Raw genomic sequence first — 15,714 nt, forward strand, 5'->3', positions numbered from 1 at the left:
TGATTAAAATAAATACGTGGAGTTATAGCATTTTATAATTTATATTAATTTTATTTTATTTTTAATCTAATGTTATTAATTTAATATAATTAAAGAAAGAAATTTTAAAATGAAGAATTAATTATTAATTTAATAAAATTAGAGTGAAAAATTTAAAATTTGAAATGTAAAATGAATAATTAATAGGTTGACAAGTGGAATGATAAATGATATATAACATTAATGAAGGGTTCTAATTGCATGCCACTTGTCAACATGAAATTAAACGTATTCATTTATTAGAATATATATATATATATATATATATATATATAATGAATCGTTATATTTAATTATTATATTTAGTTAACTTATAAGATGTAATTAGTATTGAAACTTGAATAAATGTGTCGAAACTTACGAATAATAAATAGATATACACTTCAATCAAAATCAAAATAAATTGATAAATAACATCAAGAATAACAATGTCTTACGCTTTGACACCAATATCATAGTTCATGAATCGTAATAATCAAGGAAAAGATTAAAAAATTGCAAATCTAATCATACCAATCAACATGCATGATTTTATGATAAATATCCACACCAATAATTCTATGCTTTATATAGTGAGTTCTTAGTCATCTTCTATCTTCTATTGTTTAATTTGATATTCAAAAACTATATCATAAGATAAACTAGAATAAATTATTTGAGCATTAGTTCTTTCGTTCTTACTCGATCAAATGCGCTTTAACAAGGTATTCTATTATTACTGAAGAAACATGGAGTTGCAACAAGAAATGGATACAATCAAATCATCAGAGACCATGGAAGAACTGAAGCAACAACTAAAACTGGCTGGACCTCTTTGCTTAGTTAGTTTCTTAGATTATAGTTTGCAAATTATATCCGTCATGTTCATCGGCCATCTCGGAGAGCTCTCTCTTTCTGTTGCCTCAATGGCTTCCTCTTTTGCCGCAGTCACAGGTTCCCACTTCCTGGTAATTATAAAAAAGAAAAAAAACACATTTTCATTTCTTAACCCTTCAATCATCACCTTGATTTATGTACTCTTAAATCTCCATGTATGTTGATCTACACAATCATATCAAAAACCTTGGGGTATACATATACATATATATATATATATATATATATATATATATATATATATATATATATATATATATATATATATATATATATATATATATATATATATATATATATATAATTAGCTAGGAACTGGAAGTGCACTCGAGACGTTTTGTGGACAAGCTTATGGAGCACAACAGTATAACATGCTTGGAGTATACACTCAACGAGCTATGCTAGTTTTGATGCTTATAGCTATTCCAATATCAATCATATGGACTTACACAGGCACTATCTTCATTTGGTTTGGTCAAGATGTAGAGATCTCAATGAAAGCCGAAACCTACACTCGTTGGTTGATTCCCAGTATTTTCCCATACGGGATTCTTCAGTGTCAATTCCGATTCTTGCAAGCTCAAAGTAATACAAAAGTGTTGATGTTGAGCAGTGGATTTACATGCTTAGTTCACATTCTTGCATGCTGGATTATGATCTTTAAGTTTGGATTAGGGAGTAATGGGGCTGCTTTGGCCTGTGCTATTTCTTATTGGATTCAAGTGTCGTTTTTGGCGATTTATATTAAGTTTTCACGCGCTTTTGAGAAGACATGGACAGGGTTTTCTAAAGAAGCATTCATGAATCTTGAAGAGTTTGTTTCGTTGAGTATACCTTCTGCACTCATGATCTGGTAAAATTTTGATGTTATTTTTTGGTTTTTGTAGAGAGAGTTTAGATTTAATTATGGGATGTTTTATGTGAATTAGCTTGGAGTACTGGGCGTATGAGTTTTTGGTTCTCATGTCGGGCCTTCTTCCTAATCCAAAGCTTGAAATATCGATGATGTCAGTCAGGTACATACAATATTGCATTTACAAATTTTAATTGTAGTCCAATAACATTATTATTTTGACTTCAAGAATCTAAATCAAATGATAATTAATCATCGTTAGTGTTAATTTGTTATTTTTATGTTATATATATCTTGATAGCAGTTTCTGTACAAGTTTTCTTATAGCAAGTCAACACTCTTGCTTGGCCCTAAAAAAATACGTACTTTGTGTTTTTAAATTGATTTTTGCTACTTCAAGAATAAGAATCAAATAATCAGCTAACTATAGGCTGGTTTGGTAATTGTATATGATCTAGATAGGAATTTTGCTACAACAATCTATGTGTTCCAAATACGATTGATACTGAAATATTTTTTAGTTCAAATCAAACGTTTCAAATCTAAAAACTATTTAATTTAGTGTTTAAGAAAAAATCACTGGATAATTATAGAGGATTGTTGTAGCGAAATTCCTATCTACTACTAATAGTTCAATTATTTTTGTTAAATACTTATATAACAAATAAAAAATACAACTTCAAACTATGTGTTACCAATTATTTAAAAAAACATAATTTGTGTTTTTAAATTGACTATTCCTACTTCAAAAATAAGAATCAACTAATTAAAGTTAAGAGTAGTTTGGTAATTATATATCATATAGATAGGAATTTCATTCCAACAACTCCTTGGTTGCTTTTCCAAATACGGTTAGTTTAAAATAATCAAATAGTTCTTTTGTGGAAACTTCTAAATTATAAAATAACAGCTTGAAAAGAAAAAAAAAAAATTGTTCGGCAAATTGAATTAATTATCTGTTTTGAAAATTAATGAGGTATTTAATTTAAATAAATTCTTCTATGTAATTCAACATGTATTAAAAGCTTTGAGTTATTATTCTTGTACATTTATATAGAAATAAACACTACATCTTCTAGCTTCCAGCTAATTTTATTGAAACACGATTCAATTTATGCTAAATTAAATTAGTTCCACTTCAAGAATGATAATGAAATATTCAATCACTTAAAGCTAAAGAAATTTTGAAAATTTCACAATTATCTTTTGTTTTAAGACCGATGGTTATGGTAATAAATCTCTTATCATACTTTTTCATGTCACCTTAGGACTATATCATTTTTCACTCACCCCACAAAACTGATAACAATAATACCACACCTTACCTTGCACACACAACTCTCAAAAGAGAAAATTAAGAAAAAAGCTGGTGGTATACTCATTCTTTGCGGTAGCCTTACCGTAGTTCCCTCAACTAAAGGTTGTCGTGTTCACTGCATCACCGTGATGATACATTATCTATCGCAGCATGCGACAATCTCCATACCGACTAGTCTAATAATTCATTGCTTGCACGTTTATTTTGGGTATAAACAAACAAATATATCCGTTTCAAGTTATATATTAGACTAGAGGGCCTATTACCTTTTATCCAAAAACAATTACATTTATGCCTTTTTTCCTTCTGATCTATTCTTTAAGATATGCCACCCCACGCTATTTTTTCTGAGGAATAAAGTTTTTTTTTTTTTTTTCTTTTTAATATATCAACTCATATGTTATATTAATGGCCTTCATTATTTACAAACTAGACGTTGTTTCCGCTCGTTGAACAGGAATATAATTATACGGTTTAAAGTATGTGTAGGAAATCTATAACCTATATTAGGAACTATCATTAAAAAATAAATGAGTGTAAAATTATAAAATTTTAGGATGAAAAAGGAAGACAATATTTACAAAACTTTCTTTTAAGTTATGATGCATACCAAGAACCGTGTAACAATTATATTGATGTGATGTACTGTTGATAAAAGTTTTTAATACTGTAGGGGGGTTGGCTAAAGTTTGCTAAAACAACTTCTTAGCTTATTAGATTATTAGAACTATTATAATCTAAAAAGGTGTTTGGATGGAAAATAGTTTATTCTAATAGGAACCTCTAATAAATTATTTTTTCATAAGTTATCCTACATTTATTAGTTTATAAGCTAGTAAGCTAATAAACAATATTTTTTTTGTCAAATACCCTCTTAATGACTGTTGTAAGAGATATGTATCCACGTTAATAAACCTTTGAACCTATTAATCTAATGAAAATTGTTTAATTATATAGCAGTTTTATTTTAATATTGAAACTTTTCAAATTCTAATTAAGATTATTTAGCATTAGCCACTGCAATTCAAAAAAAAAAAATTTACTTATGATAGTTAGATTATATTTATGGGCTTAGTTATATATTGCTAAAATATTTAAATTGTGTTTAATAATCTATATATCTATTATAATAGAGATAAATTTATTTCCATTAATCTATTTGAAACTCTACAACATACAAGTTTTCTAATTTATTTGTATTGATGAGTTCAAGTTTAAGTTAATTGATCAATATAACTCAAGAGATTTTTCTAACTTATAGTTATTAATTGAGATTTTTTATTTTCCTCTAGTTTATATATATTGTAATTATATTAGCAGTGTATAAATAGATTTTCATCATAAATTTTTTAATGTGTTTAGACATATTTCTACTATTCAAATATAAAGAGTTGAAAAATAAATTTTGTCACATCAAAGGTTATTAAGCCATGAATTTTTCTTGGAATAATAAAGTTTCTATGTATCAAATCTATAGCTTATTATATAAAATTTGTTTATCTAAATTTATATGGATAATAATATTTAATATTTTATAACTTCTTTAAGAGATATGCATCAAATCCATCAAATTAGTTAATTAATATTAAATAAGCGAAAAACAAAAAAATCCTCTCTACCTAAAATAAAATATAACCATAAAATTACATAATAACTAATAATAATAATAATAAGTTTGGTTTATAAATCCATTAGTAAAGACATTTCATCAATAATTTCCCTCTATTTTTTTTTTCATTAAATTCTTATTACTTGGTTTAATTTTTTTTAGAACGGCAAATAATATTAAAGTCACCCGATAAGCAAGTAGCTACAAGGGGACAAAAAAGAGACATTACATAAAGTGAAAAATAGAAACAGAAACAAAACAGGGAATTACAGAAATTGAAAGTGATTATACCTCCACGCCTTCCATTTACAAATACCATCCTTGCCCCTGCACTTAATCGAGTGATACACCATTGCTTTAATGTTATCTGCTCCTGCATTAGGATTAATGAACTTTTGTTAGAATAATCTTTTGTTCCTGAATTTCCATAGGCACCACAACAGGCCATAACATATGATTATTAATCTCCTTCTCAGCTTCTCTTCCGAAGGCTGCTTCCACAGTTGTATGTAAAACTAAGTAGATCTCCTATACAACTAAATTTGGGTAAAAAATAACCCGGTTTGGATAAATTCGGGTCTTATGCACATCCACATCAAAATGGAGATGTGATAATATAAATTATTTTTGTTGTGCAGCCTCACGACTAGTTCGCTCATCTATAGGATTCCTTATGGTTTTGGCAGTGCAGTAAGGTAAATTTGGATCAAAATAATTAATCCATATATAGTTTAATTAATTATATGAACTACAAATTTATGTTGGTCTATTTTAATTACACGTGTCAAATTCATTGTTGAAGCACAAGAGTTTCAAACGAGTTAGGAGCCGGGCGACCTCAGGCTGCACACCGGGCTGCACATGTTGTGATGCTTGTGGCCATGACCGAAGGGTTAGTGGTTAGCTTCCTTTTAGTTGTGGTTCGTGACTTATGGGGATATTTGTTTACGTATGAAGTAGAAGTTGTGAGTTATCTATCATCTATAATGCCGATTCTTGCACTTTCCAACTTTTGTGATGGAATTCAGGGGGTACTTTCAGGTTAGAGTTTCTAATTAATTGAGGAATAAGCTATAAACATAAACAAGAAATTTCAGTATCTTGAGTTGAAATTGCCTATGTTATCAAATCATGACAATTTTTACACCTACTATTCACTTCGAGGTGGAAAAAAATGATACCACCCTGAAGTGCTTTTCGGTTAACTCTCGTGTAGTGGCACGAGAGGCTTCTGTTGAGGGCAGTCCAACAGTAGACTGCTCGTCGGTGGTAAATCGTAATAATTAAAACTATAAAGAAAACCCTTAAAATTTTACTTATGTGGGTATCCATTGATAGACCGAATGATATTATATTATTTATCTATGTTTTATTTATTAAATTTAATTTTTATCTATGTTTTATTTACTCAATTTAACGTTTATTTTTTTTACAATCAATTTATGCATTATCGTAAAAAGGTATTCTAAGAGGATGTGGATGGCAAAAGACCGGTGCTTTTGTGAATCTTGGGGCATATTACCTTGTTGGTCTTCCTTTTGCAATCCTTTGGACTTTTGTCTTCTCTTATGGAGGAAAGGTAAGAACAAGATTTTTTGATGTTGTTATTGTTAATCATTTCGGTTGTGCTTATCTTGGTTGTACTCTTGGCTTCGATGTAGGGACTCTGGATGGGAATCATCGGTGGGAGCGGCATCCAAGCATTACTTTTCATCTATATTGTCATGCATACAAATTGGGATCAAGAGGTACACACATACACTATTATAACAACTTGGATTACATAGATAAAGTATTCATTGCTAAGAGCATCTCCAACCCATACAAGTATACAACCCTCATACCAATCCACCTCACAATTCCACTTATATACAACTTACCCTTCAAATCCCTCCAACCCATACACCGCTCATAATAATCCACCTTACATTCTTTAGATGTTTATCACTAAAAAGAACAAGAAAAATAAAACTAATTTCAACATAACCATTGTATGATCATATAACTCCACACTCTATCTCATAACTCTACAATATATACCACACCCATGCAACTCTACCCGACCCCATACAATCCGTGTGCTATCCCCATTGGAGATGTTCTTAGTATTAGTTATAACTTTGGATTTGAGGTGTTATATTTTCTTCAACCTTTTTAGTTTTTAGATTGAAGATGATAAACTAGAACTAACTTCTAGCTCTTATATCAGGCCAAAAAAGCTCAGAATCGGGTCCACTATACTAGCTTGCCCAAGTGATAATTAATCGTGCCCTCACTTGTGTTTAGCTGCTTCCTTCGCTATATAGTTTCGAGGGAATGTTGCAAAGTATACAACTATACAAGTACATGGTACAATGATGATTCTAAAAGGTTAAAGTAACTTTGTCAGTGATGATTCAATGTGGTTGGCAAGGCCGCTTTCAATATGTAACTTTCACAAATATTAGGATGTGGACTACATTATTATAAGTTCATATAAACTGAATTAATTATAGTTAATAAATAAAAAGAGCACTTATTTATTAAAAAGGACCGATTGGAATGAAAAAAAAATAAAATGAATGAATGAAACAACTAAACGAGTTTAAATGGCGAAAGTTTTTAATACTAATGGAATTGTCCAAATGAGTTGACACTCAAAAGTTGTAGTCGACTCACATATTTAGGCAAAGGGCTACTTTTCTTTGGTCCAATGTGATCACGCCAAAATCCACTAGTTTCCCGATTTTATGTTTACCTCGTTTTTTGAGATTTTGGGAAGTTTGTTTTCCATTCGCATTTTGAAGTAACTAATGTAGAATTGGAAAATAACATGTTATCTTAAGTAAAAAACGTTTCACAAGTAATACATGTAGAAAAGTATGTAGAAAAGTAGAAGTGACAAAATATTGAATAGATTAATTAAAAGATAAAGATTAATAATTTGAAATATAAGTCACAAAATGATTGTACTCGCATACAAATTGATGTTTATTATCTATTTTCAAATATTATTTTTGAAATTATTTAATTAGTTATAAGGTTTTTCGGTTTTAATTGGAAGATAGTTTTTTCCCCATTGGAAGCGCAATATTATATTACTATTAACTACTATCAAAAAGCAAGAGAAAACAAATTACAATGACATAGTAGCTAAGGTTGTATTATAGTAAATATTTTACATCAAACAATCTAGTTCATCTTATAAATTTGCTATTTATCAAAAGTCTAGAAAAAAACTAAGAAACTATTTCATCAAAAATGTATGTTTGTGTGGTTTAACAGTTTAAAAGAGAAGATTGTTCTAAAACTTTCAAACTACCCAAAAGGTAGTGATAATCAAAACATTAAAACATTTGCATTGTATCCTATTCAATTTCAAATTGTCTATCCTATTTGATCCGAATTTAACAGATAAAAATTCCATTATCGAGAAATAAGTCTCCAAATGTCCACATAGGCAATTAGTTAGTTGTCAATCTTTGTAAAAATTATATGGCTCACAATTTGTTAGTCTGAGTAACAATTAGTTAGCTGTCACAAACATAGACTATTTTTTTTTACATATATAGTAGCTGAAAAACTAGTTTCTAGTTGAAAACTAGTTGATATAGCGGAAAGATAAATACTAGCTTATAAACTATCTAATAAAAATATAATAATTTGTAAAAAGTAATTGATAAGCTAACAGAAAAATATAAAATGATATAAAAACATTTATGATAATGAGTTTTCTATAACTAATTAAAGATTAAAGATTTAAAGGTATATTTAAAATATTAAAAAAAAACTCATGTAACCTATCAAAAGCCTTAATTTAACGTCAAAGCTATATTATAAATTCTAGCAATAACAGTGTTATAATGGTAGAATTTACTAACCATTATTATGAACATTATGGTTGAAATGTTAACTATTCATAAGTATAATGTTAGTAGCCCAACATAGTTAGTTGTCTTTAACAAACTTAATTTAGTTTCAAAGTTAGTTATATAAAAGCATCCCTTTTGTAGGTATGTATGGTTAACCTTCATTATGAAATGAAAATTCCCTGTTCTCTCTGTTCTTAATTATTCTAAAATCCATCAAATTAAAAATTACATATGAAAACAAAAACTATATTATTACATTGATAGTATAATAATTTCAAGAAATAATCAGGATATTATAACATAAAAGATTAAAATAGATCAACTTCAACTCCACAAATTCAATCCAAGTTAATTTATTTAGGCATGATTTTTAATTTTGAGATATTCGGACTACAAATAGTATGGTCCTTCTCACACAGTACACAATGTATGTCGAGAAAAGTGATAAAAAAATGTTCTTTTTCTCTATGAAAGTCGCTGTCCTTTTATCACAAAATCAGATGATTAAGAGCGTATTTGCCAGATCTTAATTATAAAATTAAAGTTGGTGTGATTATTGCCAACCAGTCCATGTGCAAATAAGCCGATACCACATGGATACTAATTCTCTCCTCCATCCTCATCTAAAAAGCAACATTCTTCCTTCTTCTTTCTTCAACACAATTTTCATCTCCTCCCCAACATCACATTCTCTCAGCTCCCAGATGATCGCCAGATCGAAAACCACTGCATCATGCTTGTTCTTTGTGCTTCTTTCATTGTACATCGTCATGTCTCATGATTCCGATCACACTGGATCACGGCGGTCGTCATTCCAGATGTGGTCTATGATCGCAGGTGGTCTGTTGATTGCAGGTTTGATGGCAGTTATGGTGAGAGCCACCATCGTGACGTGGACCATGGTGCTGGTTATGATGGCTTTTGCAGGGAAACGCCGCCGTGTACTGGCCGTGGAAGGGAGGAAGATCACCGGAGATGTTGCAATGCATTTGTTGAAAGTCATGATCAAAGAGAGAAGCATTGTTGCTGTTGCTTGTGCTACATTTTTGAGTTCCATGGCCATGGTTTGGGTTGCGTGAACCATAAGTCCACCAAACTCGCAGTTATACTTTTCCTTTCTCACCGAAAGAATTGGTTTTTATTTTATTTTAGGGTAGTTTGCGATAAATTAATATAGATATTTATTTTTGTATTGTAATTGGGGTTTCCATGTAAAGTTTGTATATATCCGTCAATTTTGTATAAAATGTTCTATTCGAGTTGTCAAATCGAATGATCTTTATATATATAAACAATAGGTCAGAAGCTCATGAACTACATGACTTGATTAAAACAGAAAATAAATAAGAATAAAAAACATTTAAGATTTCTATAAAACGATATTTTTCGATATGATCGAACTGAAGGTATTTTAATAGGCGTATTATGTAGGTTTATTGTATTTTTTTTTTAACATATAGTTACAAGGAAAATATTATGGTATGATATGACATGAATTAGAAAACAAAAAAATCAGGTGAGACCATGTTTAACACCGTACTAAAACAAATTCGTCTGCAACAATAAACTGTTTGTTTTCCAAGAAAGAACAATTAGAAACAGTTGAGACCCCCGAAACCTTGCTATGGTTTTCAGTTATATTTTTGAGAGTTTTTAGTTTATTTTTTCATTGGCCTTATTAAATGATTTAATTAAAATTTTAGAATTGGTTTAAATCCGGTGTCCTTCAAATTAGGATTTTTAGGTGTTTATAAAACTTCTAGCTTTTATTTTTGTAGCATACTAGTTCCTTTCAAGTTTCTTCACAACGTTATTATTATTCTTATTATTTTGAATAACTTAAATATATAACAGTTATATATAAGTGGGCTGAAAAGCGAGGGGCGATATTGGCGATGGCGATGGCCCTCCCTAGCCCCAAAGGGTTCCCCTTCCGCATGTGATAGGAGTACAAGGGCCATTTTGATGAACAGATAACATGTGCCTCAACCTCTTAAAAATAATAAATTTGTACTAAATAAATAAAATCTAGGATTAAAGACATAACCAAACTATATAAAAATACCTACTTACTAATACTTACTAAACGTGGCGCATAAAAAAAACACACCATAAAAAGGTTCGAAGCTACTAAACTGAAAAATACTATCGAGTCTTGAAGATATTTTATTAATTTATAACCCTCATTCCAACCTACCAATGAACAGTAGGTACTCTTGGATCATGAAAATCCTGCATAACACCAAATAAGTTTTATGTTTTATAAGTTTTTTGGCAATTTAGATATGGCTCACTTTATTATGAATTTGGATTGCTCCAAAGATTGGAACTTTACCTTGATTCGAACCAATTGGTTCCAACTGCACCAGTTTTGATGGAACTGCAACACTATTAGAGGAGCTCACAATTCCAATAGGTTTCTTTTCACAAACTTCATTGTCTTGATCCATATTGGTATTCACAACTTCGACTTCTGGGTCTAATTTGTCATTGCACACAACAGGAGACTTGTCACTGAAAAAAGAAGTCGGAGAGAGATCCATTCTGACGTAATCGGCAGCATCATGTCCCGTTTTCTCGAAACAAGTGCAACACAGATCAACAATAATATTCCTATACAAAAAGAGTAACGATTCAAGAAATAACCAAAAGTATTTAGTAATATGTATACAAGTACTCTAACAAGCTTCAAAAGAACTTACGATTTTGATATGAATCGGGGTCCAATTATGGGACAAACTCCACACCCATTACACGTAATATCCTCATGGATTGTTAGAGTGCCTAAGCCTTTACTATCGATATAGCCCTTCTTAAGAGGAGAGACACAAGTCCCACAAGGACATGAATGCACGATTGAGTCATTAGATAGAGGCATCCCGATGAATGGGCATTCGTTAAGGTTTACACAAGTCTCAAAATCAACGGATTTTCTCAGTTTGGCATTGTCATCATGTGAAGATGCAGCATCAGAGCCTTTAACAGTTTTAGACTCAGAATAAGGAATAACATTAAGATGTACATTTTCAAGAACTCCATCTTTCTTCACCGTTTCAACCTGCAAAGCTTCGTTGTTTGAGTATGAGCTTCCGTCTTTACATGGTAATAATGCGTCAGATGCTTCTTCAATCTTCAATCCCTGTTGATCACCCATTATGTTTTCCCATGCAACGTCAAGCAAAAGCTTCAAAAGTGCATTATGTTGTCGCTCTGGCACAAATTTCAAGATCAAAGAAACCGCAGAGTTCAAGGAATTGATTTGAAGTTGGTCTTGTGTTGATGTAAGAGAAGATTTAGGATTCAATGTTACAGTCATCCTTAGTGGATTCAGAGATTGAGCCGCAAGATCATCGAGATCATTGTCGTCACAAAGAGTGACTATATCTCCATCCTCATCGATGTAAGTGAGTGTAAAATCAGCATCAAGATCTAGACCGAAGAGGATGCAGATCTTCTCCCTCAACATGTCCATGTCAAAATCTAGAAGATCTTCCTCATAGATGCGCCTGAGTGTGTCTCCAAATTTAATCTGCACCAAACATAACACGTATTTGAGGATTTTTTTAAAGTATATGTAGTCAAATCAACTGGTTTTCAAAGAAAACCATGCACACCATGAAAGTCACAAAAATCCATGACATACTTGCATAATGGTAAAATTGTATACGAGACTCATGCCAATTGGGATAGAACCCGAAAACCACAAAAGTAAAATCTAAATCTTCTAAAACTAAAATACAACTCTCAAGAAACTTCAATTCACATGAGGTTCATCTAAACTACAATTAACGTGAACTCTTAAAGAGCGTGTGAAAACACTAAACGTACGTCTAGCAAAGTACGCCGATATTTTACTAATATGAGTGCGACACTCAATCACACTTATGAAAACAGAATGAGAATTCGGTGGAGTAATTCAAAAAGAGAAGAAGAAGAAGAAGAAGAAGAAGAAGAAGAAGAAGAAGAAGAAGAAGAAGAAGAAGGATATAGCTGAAAACAAACCTTGATTACAGTTGCCATGATGAGAGAGGACTAAAAACCCTACAATGAAAAGACGGTAGTCGATGGAACAGAAATATATATAGCTAAAGCGAACTGTTGATCGCTATCTGTAACTGTAATCCTAGAGATATCCGCGATTCTGTAGATTATAATTATATTCAATATATATGCATAGAAATATTAATATTTAACTTCAAAATGTAAATTGTTACCATTACAATAATCATATAAATTTGAAGACTCCTAAAACAAAATTAATATTAAATACGTTGTTTAGTTTATGACTAATGTTTACTTTTTTTTTTATTCATAATGATGATTTATAGAAATAACAAATTTCAAAAAATTTACAAATGGTCCTTTAGCTTTTTTGTTTGTCCCTAAAAGGGTTTTTATGAAACTTTTTTTTCATGGATGATCCCTAAGAAACAAACATTGCACATAAATGATCCTTATGACTAACACCGCTAGTTTTCTGTTAAATATAATATGAAAAGACTAAATTGCCCCTCTTATATTTAATTGTTAACCGCTGCCCTTATCTTTCTCTCTTAAATCCACCAGACTAACCTTCATCTTCCTTCGTTCAAACCTCAAATCCTTATAAAAATCGAGACACACACATACACACACTCCAAAAAATCGGCATCCCTCTCCCCACTTACAAGAAAACGATGATGAACCAGAGACTTGGAGAATATAACAAATTAGGATTAGGGTTTCTTTGTTGTGCCTGTAGATGATGATGATGAGTGTGATGATGATGGTTTGGGTTGTGTGATGATGATGATTAGGTCAAAACGAGGGCTAATAAACAGAAGGTGGTATTCGGTTGCGGTTATGATGGTTGAAGAGAAGACGAAGAAGGAGACTATGTGAGGTCTATGTTGAAATGGAAATGGAATGGTCTTGATCGCTTCTTCGATTTGTGCTATTTAATGGGTTTTTTGGATTTGGGACCTTTGGATATTGATTTTGGATATGAACTTGTGGGTTTTTATTCACTTGATGGTTGGAGTCTGAATTGAGGTGTCGACATGGAGAGATGAGAGTAGGAAAAAAAGAGCTCTGACCACTCTCTTGTGTCTTGTTGTAACATACGTTTTCCTAAATGGATCGTTTTAGGGTTTCAAGGAGTGAAAAGGTCGTTTTTGGAAGATATGGAGTCTCACGACATGGGTTAAAATGTAAATTGTATCCAGAACTAATTTCACGATGTGAGGCATAGAGGCTCACAACGTGAGAACTGCTGCATCCCAAGCTCATGATATTTAGTATTGCTGATAGCTCCAGTGCTATTATTATATCCTATGACGTATGAGATGTTTTGGGAACTCACTAAGCATTGTGCTTATAGTTGTGGATTAAACATTTTGCATGTACTTGTTGGATTGCGAATACTTGATTGTACACACACATCAGAAGCTTTATGATTTGAGATTTCGCACTGTCTTTGTAACACCAGTGACTTGAGATAATGATAATTATTTAATCTCTTTATAATTAATTGTTGGACCATGAGATTAATATTGGATTTTTGAGTTCGGCCTTAGTGAGTGGGGCGTTCTATATTGGGCTGACTGAAGGCGTATGTTGGGCGTAAGCTTGACGTATGTGAGGCGTAGTGAAGACATTGGATGCGGTGGGTTGATGCGCGTACGCGTAGCGTACCAAGGAGTACGCATCGCGTACGCGATCTGACTCAAAACCTTAATTTTAGGGTTTAAGCCATATAAATACCACATTATCTCCCAAACCCTAGCCTCCTTACCAACCTCTCAAACTTAGAAACCCTATAAAGCCTACCATTCCTCGTCTTTGTGTGATTTTGTTATTATGAAGCTCATTGTGGTGGTTTGAAGCTTGGAAGGAGAAAGAGGAAGTTGGTGAAGAAGAACTTGAATAACATGAGCTCAAGGATCTGAGATATCCTCACCATTTAGCACTCATTTATGGTCCAAATCCGTTTGTAGGCTCGGGGTTGCCACCCTTAGTGCTATATGAGTCCCAAGAATAGAAAAGTTTCCATCTTGAAGGTCTTTTTGTGGCCATGCATGAGTTTTAGTTATTTCCATGGAAGTTAGTTGCCATATTTCAAGTTTGGGTCCATTTGGCGGGTTGCAAGCCACCAATTAATTGACTTTATTTGTTAAGACACTTTGTTGGACTCAGATATGTGTTTGGAGCTTAAGGTCTTATGGGATTAAGCCTTTTTGGAGTTTATGGCTTAACAGGGTAGTACGCTGGTCGTACAAGCCCGTACATGCAGCATACAAGCCATGAAAGATGTACACTTAGCGTACAGAGGAGTACGGCCCGCGTACCCACTTGATATGGGTTTTCGTCATTTGGGCCGATCTTTGGACTTCTTAGCTATTGGGCCTTAGTAGGTAATTAGAAGTCAGTTATTGGGTTAAGGACATGTTTGGGCTTAAGGGAACGCCCATTTGAGAAGTTGGGCCCAATTTAGAAAATTGGGCCATAAGTGGGCCATTAGTGGGCTTGGAAAGGCTATATAGAATTGGACCATGGATCTTATGGAATTGGGCCTAGGTTATGGTCCAAATTAAATCAGGGGGTATAATGGTTATTTTACCCTAAGAATGATTATTGGATTTTGACTAAGTGTTATTTTGGTAATGATAGCTCGGGGAGTCGTTAGAGCAACCGTTAGAGATTCCTTACCGTGAGATTCTGCATTCAGCTTTGCGAGGTGAGTTTCCTCCTGTAGGAACACGTCGAAGGCACCAATGTGGGCCCGTTTATGTATGTTAGTATGTTCCGAACTAAGGTCCAATGCCGGGCAGTACCTGATGTAGATTTATATGTTTTCGGATTCCGATTCGATGTTGAGCGGTGTCCGAGAAATGTTTGTATGCTTGATGTCTTCATGATTCTTGCATGTGTTTGTATTGTATGTTTCTGGATTACATTCCGATGTCAGGCAATGCCTGATGAATGTTTGTATGCTTCTGGATTTCATTCCGACGTCGGGCGGGGCCTAATGCCAGGCAATGTCCGATGCCCGGCGGGGCCCGATGAAGTGGCGGGGCCCACGATATGTTTATATGTGATTATGTGCTTATGTTTATGGTATGTGGTAGTTTGGGGAGACTCACTAAGCTTCGTGCTTACAATTTTTGGTTTTGATTTCACATACTTTCGG

At 32.4% G+C, this 15,714-nt stretch overlaps 3 protein-coding genes across 4 annotated transcripts; 2 read left to right on the forward strand and 1 right to left on the reverse strand.

Annotated features, from left to right (window-relative positions):
* The first annotated feature begins 669 nt into the window (after window positions 1-669).
* LOC145028340 (protein DETOXIFICATION 16-like) lies at window positions 670-7,224 on the forward strand. 2 transcript variants are annotated; one of them, XM_078977025.1, is made up of 8 exons: window positions 670-986; window positions 1,224-1,768; window positions 1,845-1,931; window positions 5,334-5,390; window positions 5,498-5,587; window positions 6,156-6,274; window positions 6,357-6,443; window positions 6,905-7,224. In XM_078977025.1, exons 1-8 carry the CDS (start codon window positions 768-770, stop codon window positions 6,937-6,939), a joined length of 1,239 nt encoding a protein of 412 aa, XP_078833151.1. In that variant the 5' UTR covers window positions 670-767; the 3' UTR covers window positions 6,940-7,224. The 2 variants fall into 2 exon arrangements, with proteins under 2 accessions (XP_078833151.1, XP_078833143.1); XM_078977017.1 differs by having other exon boundaries at window positions 672-986; window positions 5,498-5,736.
* A 1,915-nt stretch (window positions 7,225-9,139) lies between these two features.
* LOC145003448 (uncharacterized) lies at window positions 9,140-9,625 on the forward strand. Its single transcript, XM_078962580.1, has one exon. The coding sequence runs from the start codon at window positions 9,140-9,142 to the stop codon at window positions 9,623-9,625; it is 486 nt and encodes a 161-aa protein (XP_078818706.1).
* A 992-nt stretch (window positions 9,626-10,617) lies between these two features.
* Window positions 10,618-12,575, reverse strand: LOC145048649 (protein NBR1 homolog). Its single transcript, XM_078997213.1, has 4 exons — window positions 12,549-12,575; window positions 11,249-12,075; window positions 10,882-11,159; window positions 10,618-10,778 (listed from the first exon to the last, which is right to left on the reverse strand). Exons 1-4 carry the CDS (start codon window positions 12,564-12,566, stop codon window positions 10,768-10,770), a joined length of 1,134 nt encoding a protein of 377 aa, XP_078853339.1. The 5' UTR covers window positions 12,567-12,575; the 3' UTR covers window positions 10,618-10,767.
* Between the last annotated feature and the right edge of the window lie 3,139 nt (window positions 12,576-15,714).

The sequence above is a fragment of the Lactuca saligna genome, chromosome 1 (assembly GCF_052625555.1).
Source record: "Lactuca saligna cultivar CGN05327 chromosome 1, ASM5262555v1, whole genome shotgun sequence".
NCBI classification, from domain to species: Eukaryota; Viridiplantae; Streptophyta; class Magnoliopsida; order Asterales; family Asteraceae; genus Lactuca; species Lactuca saligna.

Coding starts and splice junctions, on each gene's coding strand:
- LOC145048649 (XM_078997213.1), bottom strand. Junction 11,160..11,248: donor CCCCGATTCATATCAAAATC/GTAAGTTCTTTT, acceptor CTTTTTGTATAG/GAATATTATTGTTGATCTGT.
- LOC145003448 (XM_078962580.1), top strand. CDS start 9,140: ATGGATACTAATTCTCTCCTCCATCCTCATCTAAAAAGCAACATTCTT.
- LOC145028340 (XM_078977017.1), top strand. CDS start 768: ATGGAGTTGCAACAAGAAATGGATACAATCAAATCATCAGAGACCATG. Junction 5,391..5,497: donor GGTTTTGGCAGTGCAGTAAG/GTAAATTTGGAT, acceptor TCATTGTTGAAG/CACAAGAGTTTCAAACGAGT. Junction 6,275..6,356: donor TCTTCTCTTATGGAGGAAAG/GTAAGAACAAGA, acceptor GCTTCGATGTAG/GGACTCTGGATGGGAATCAT.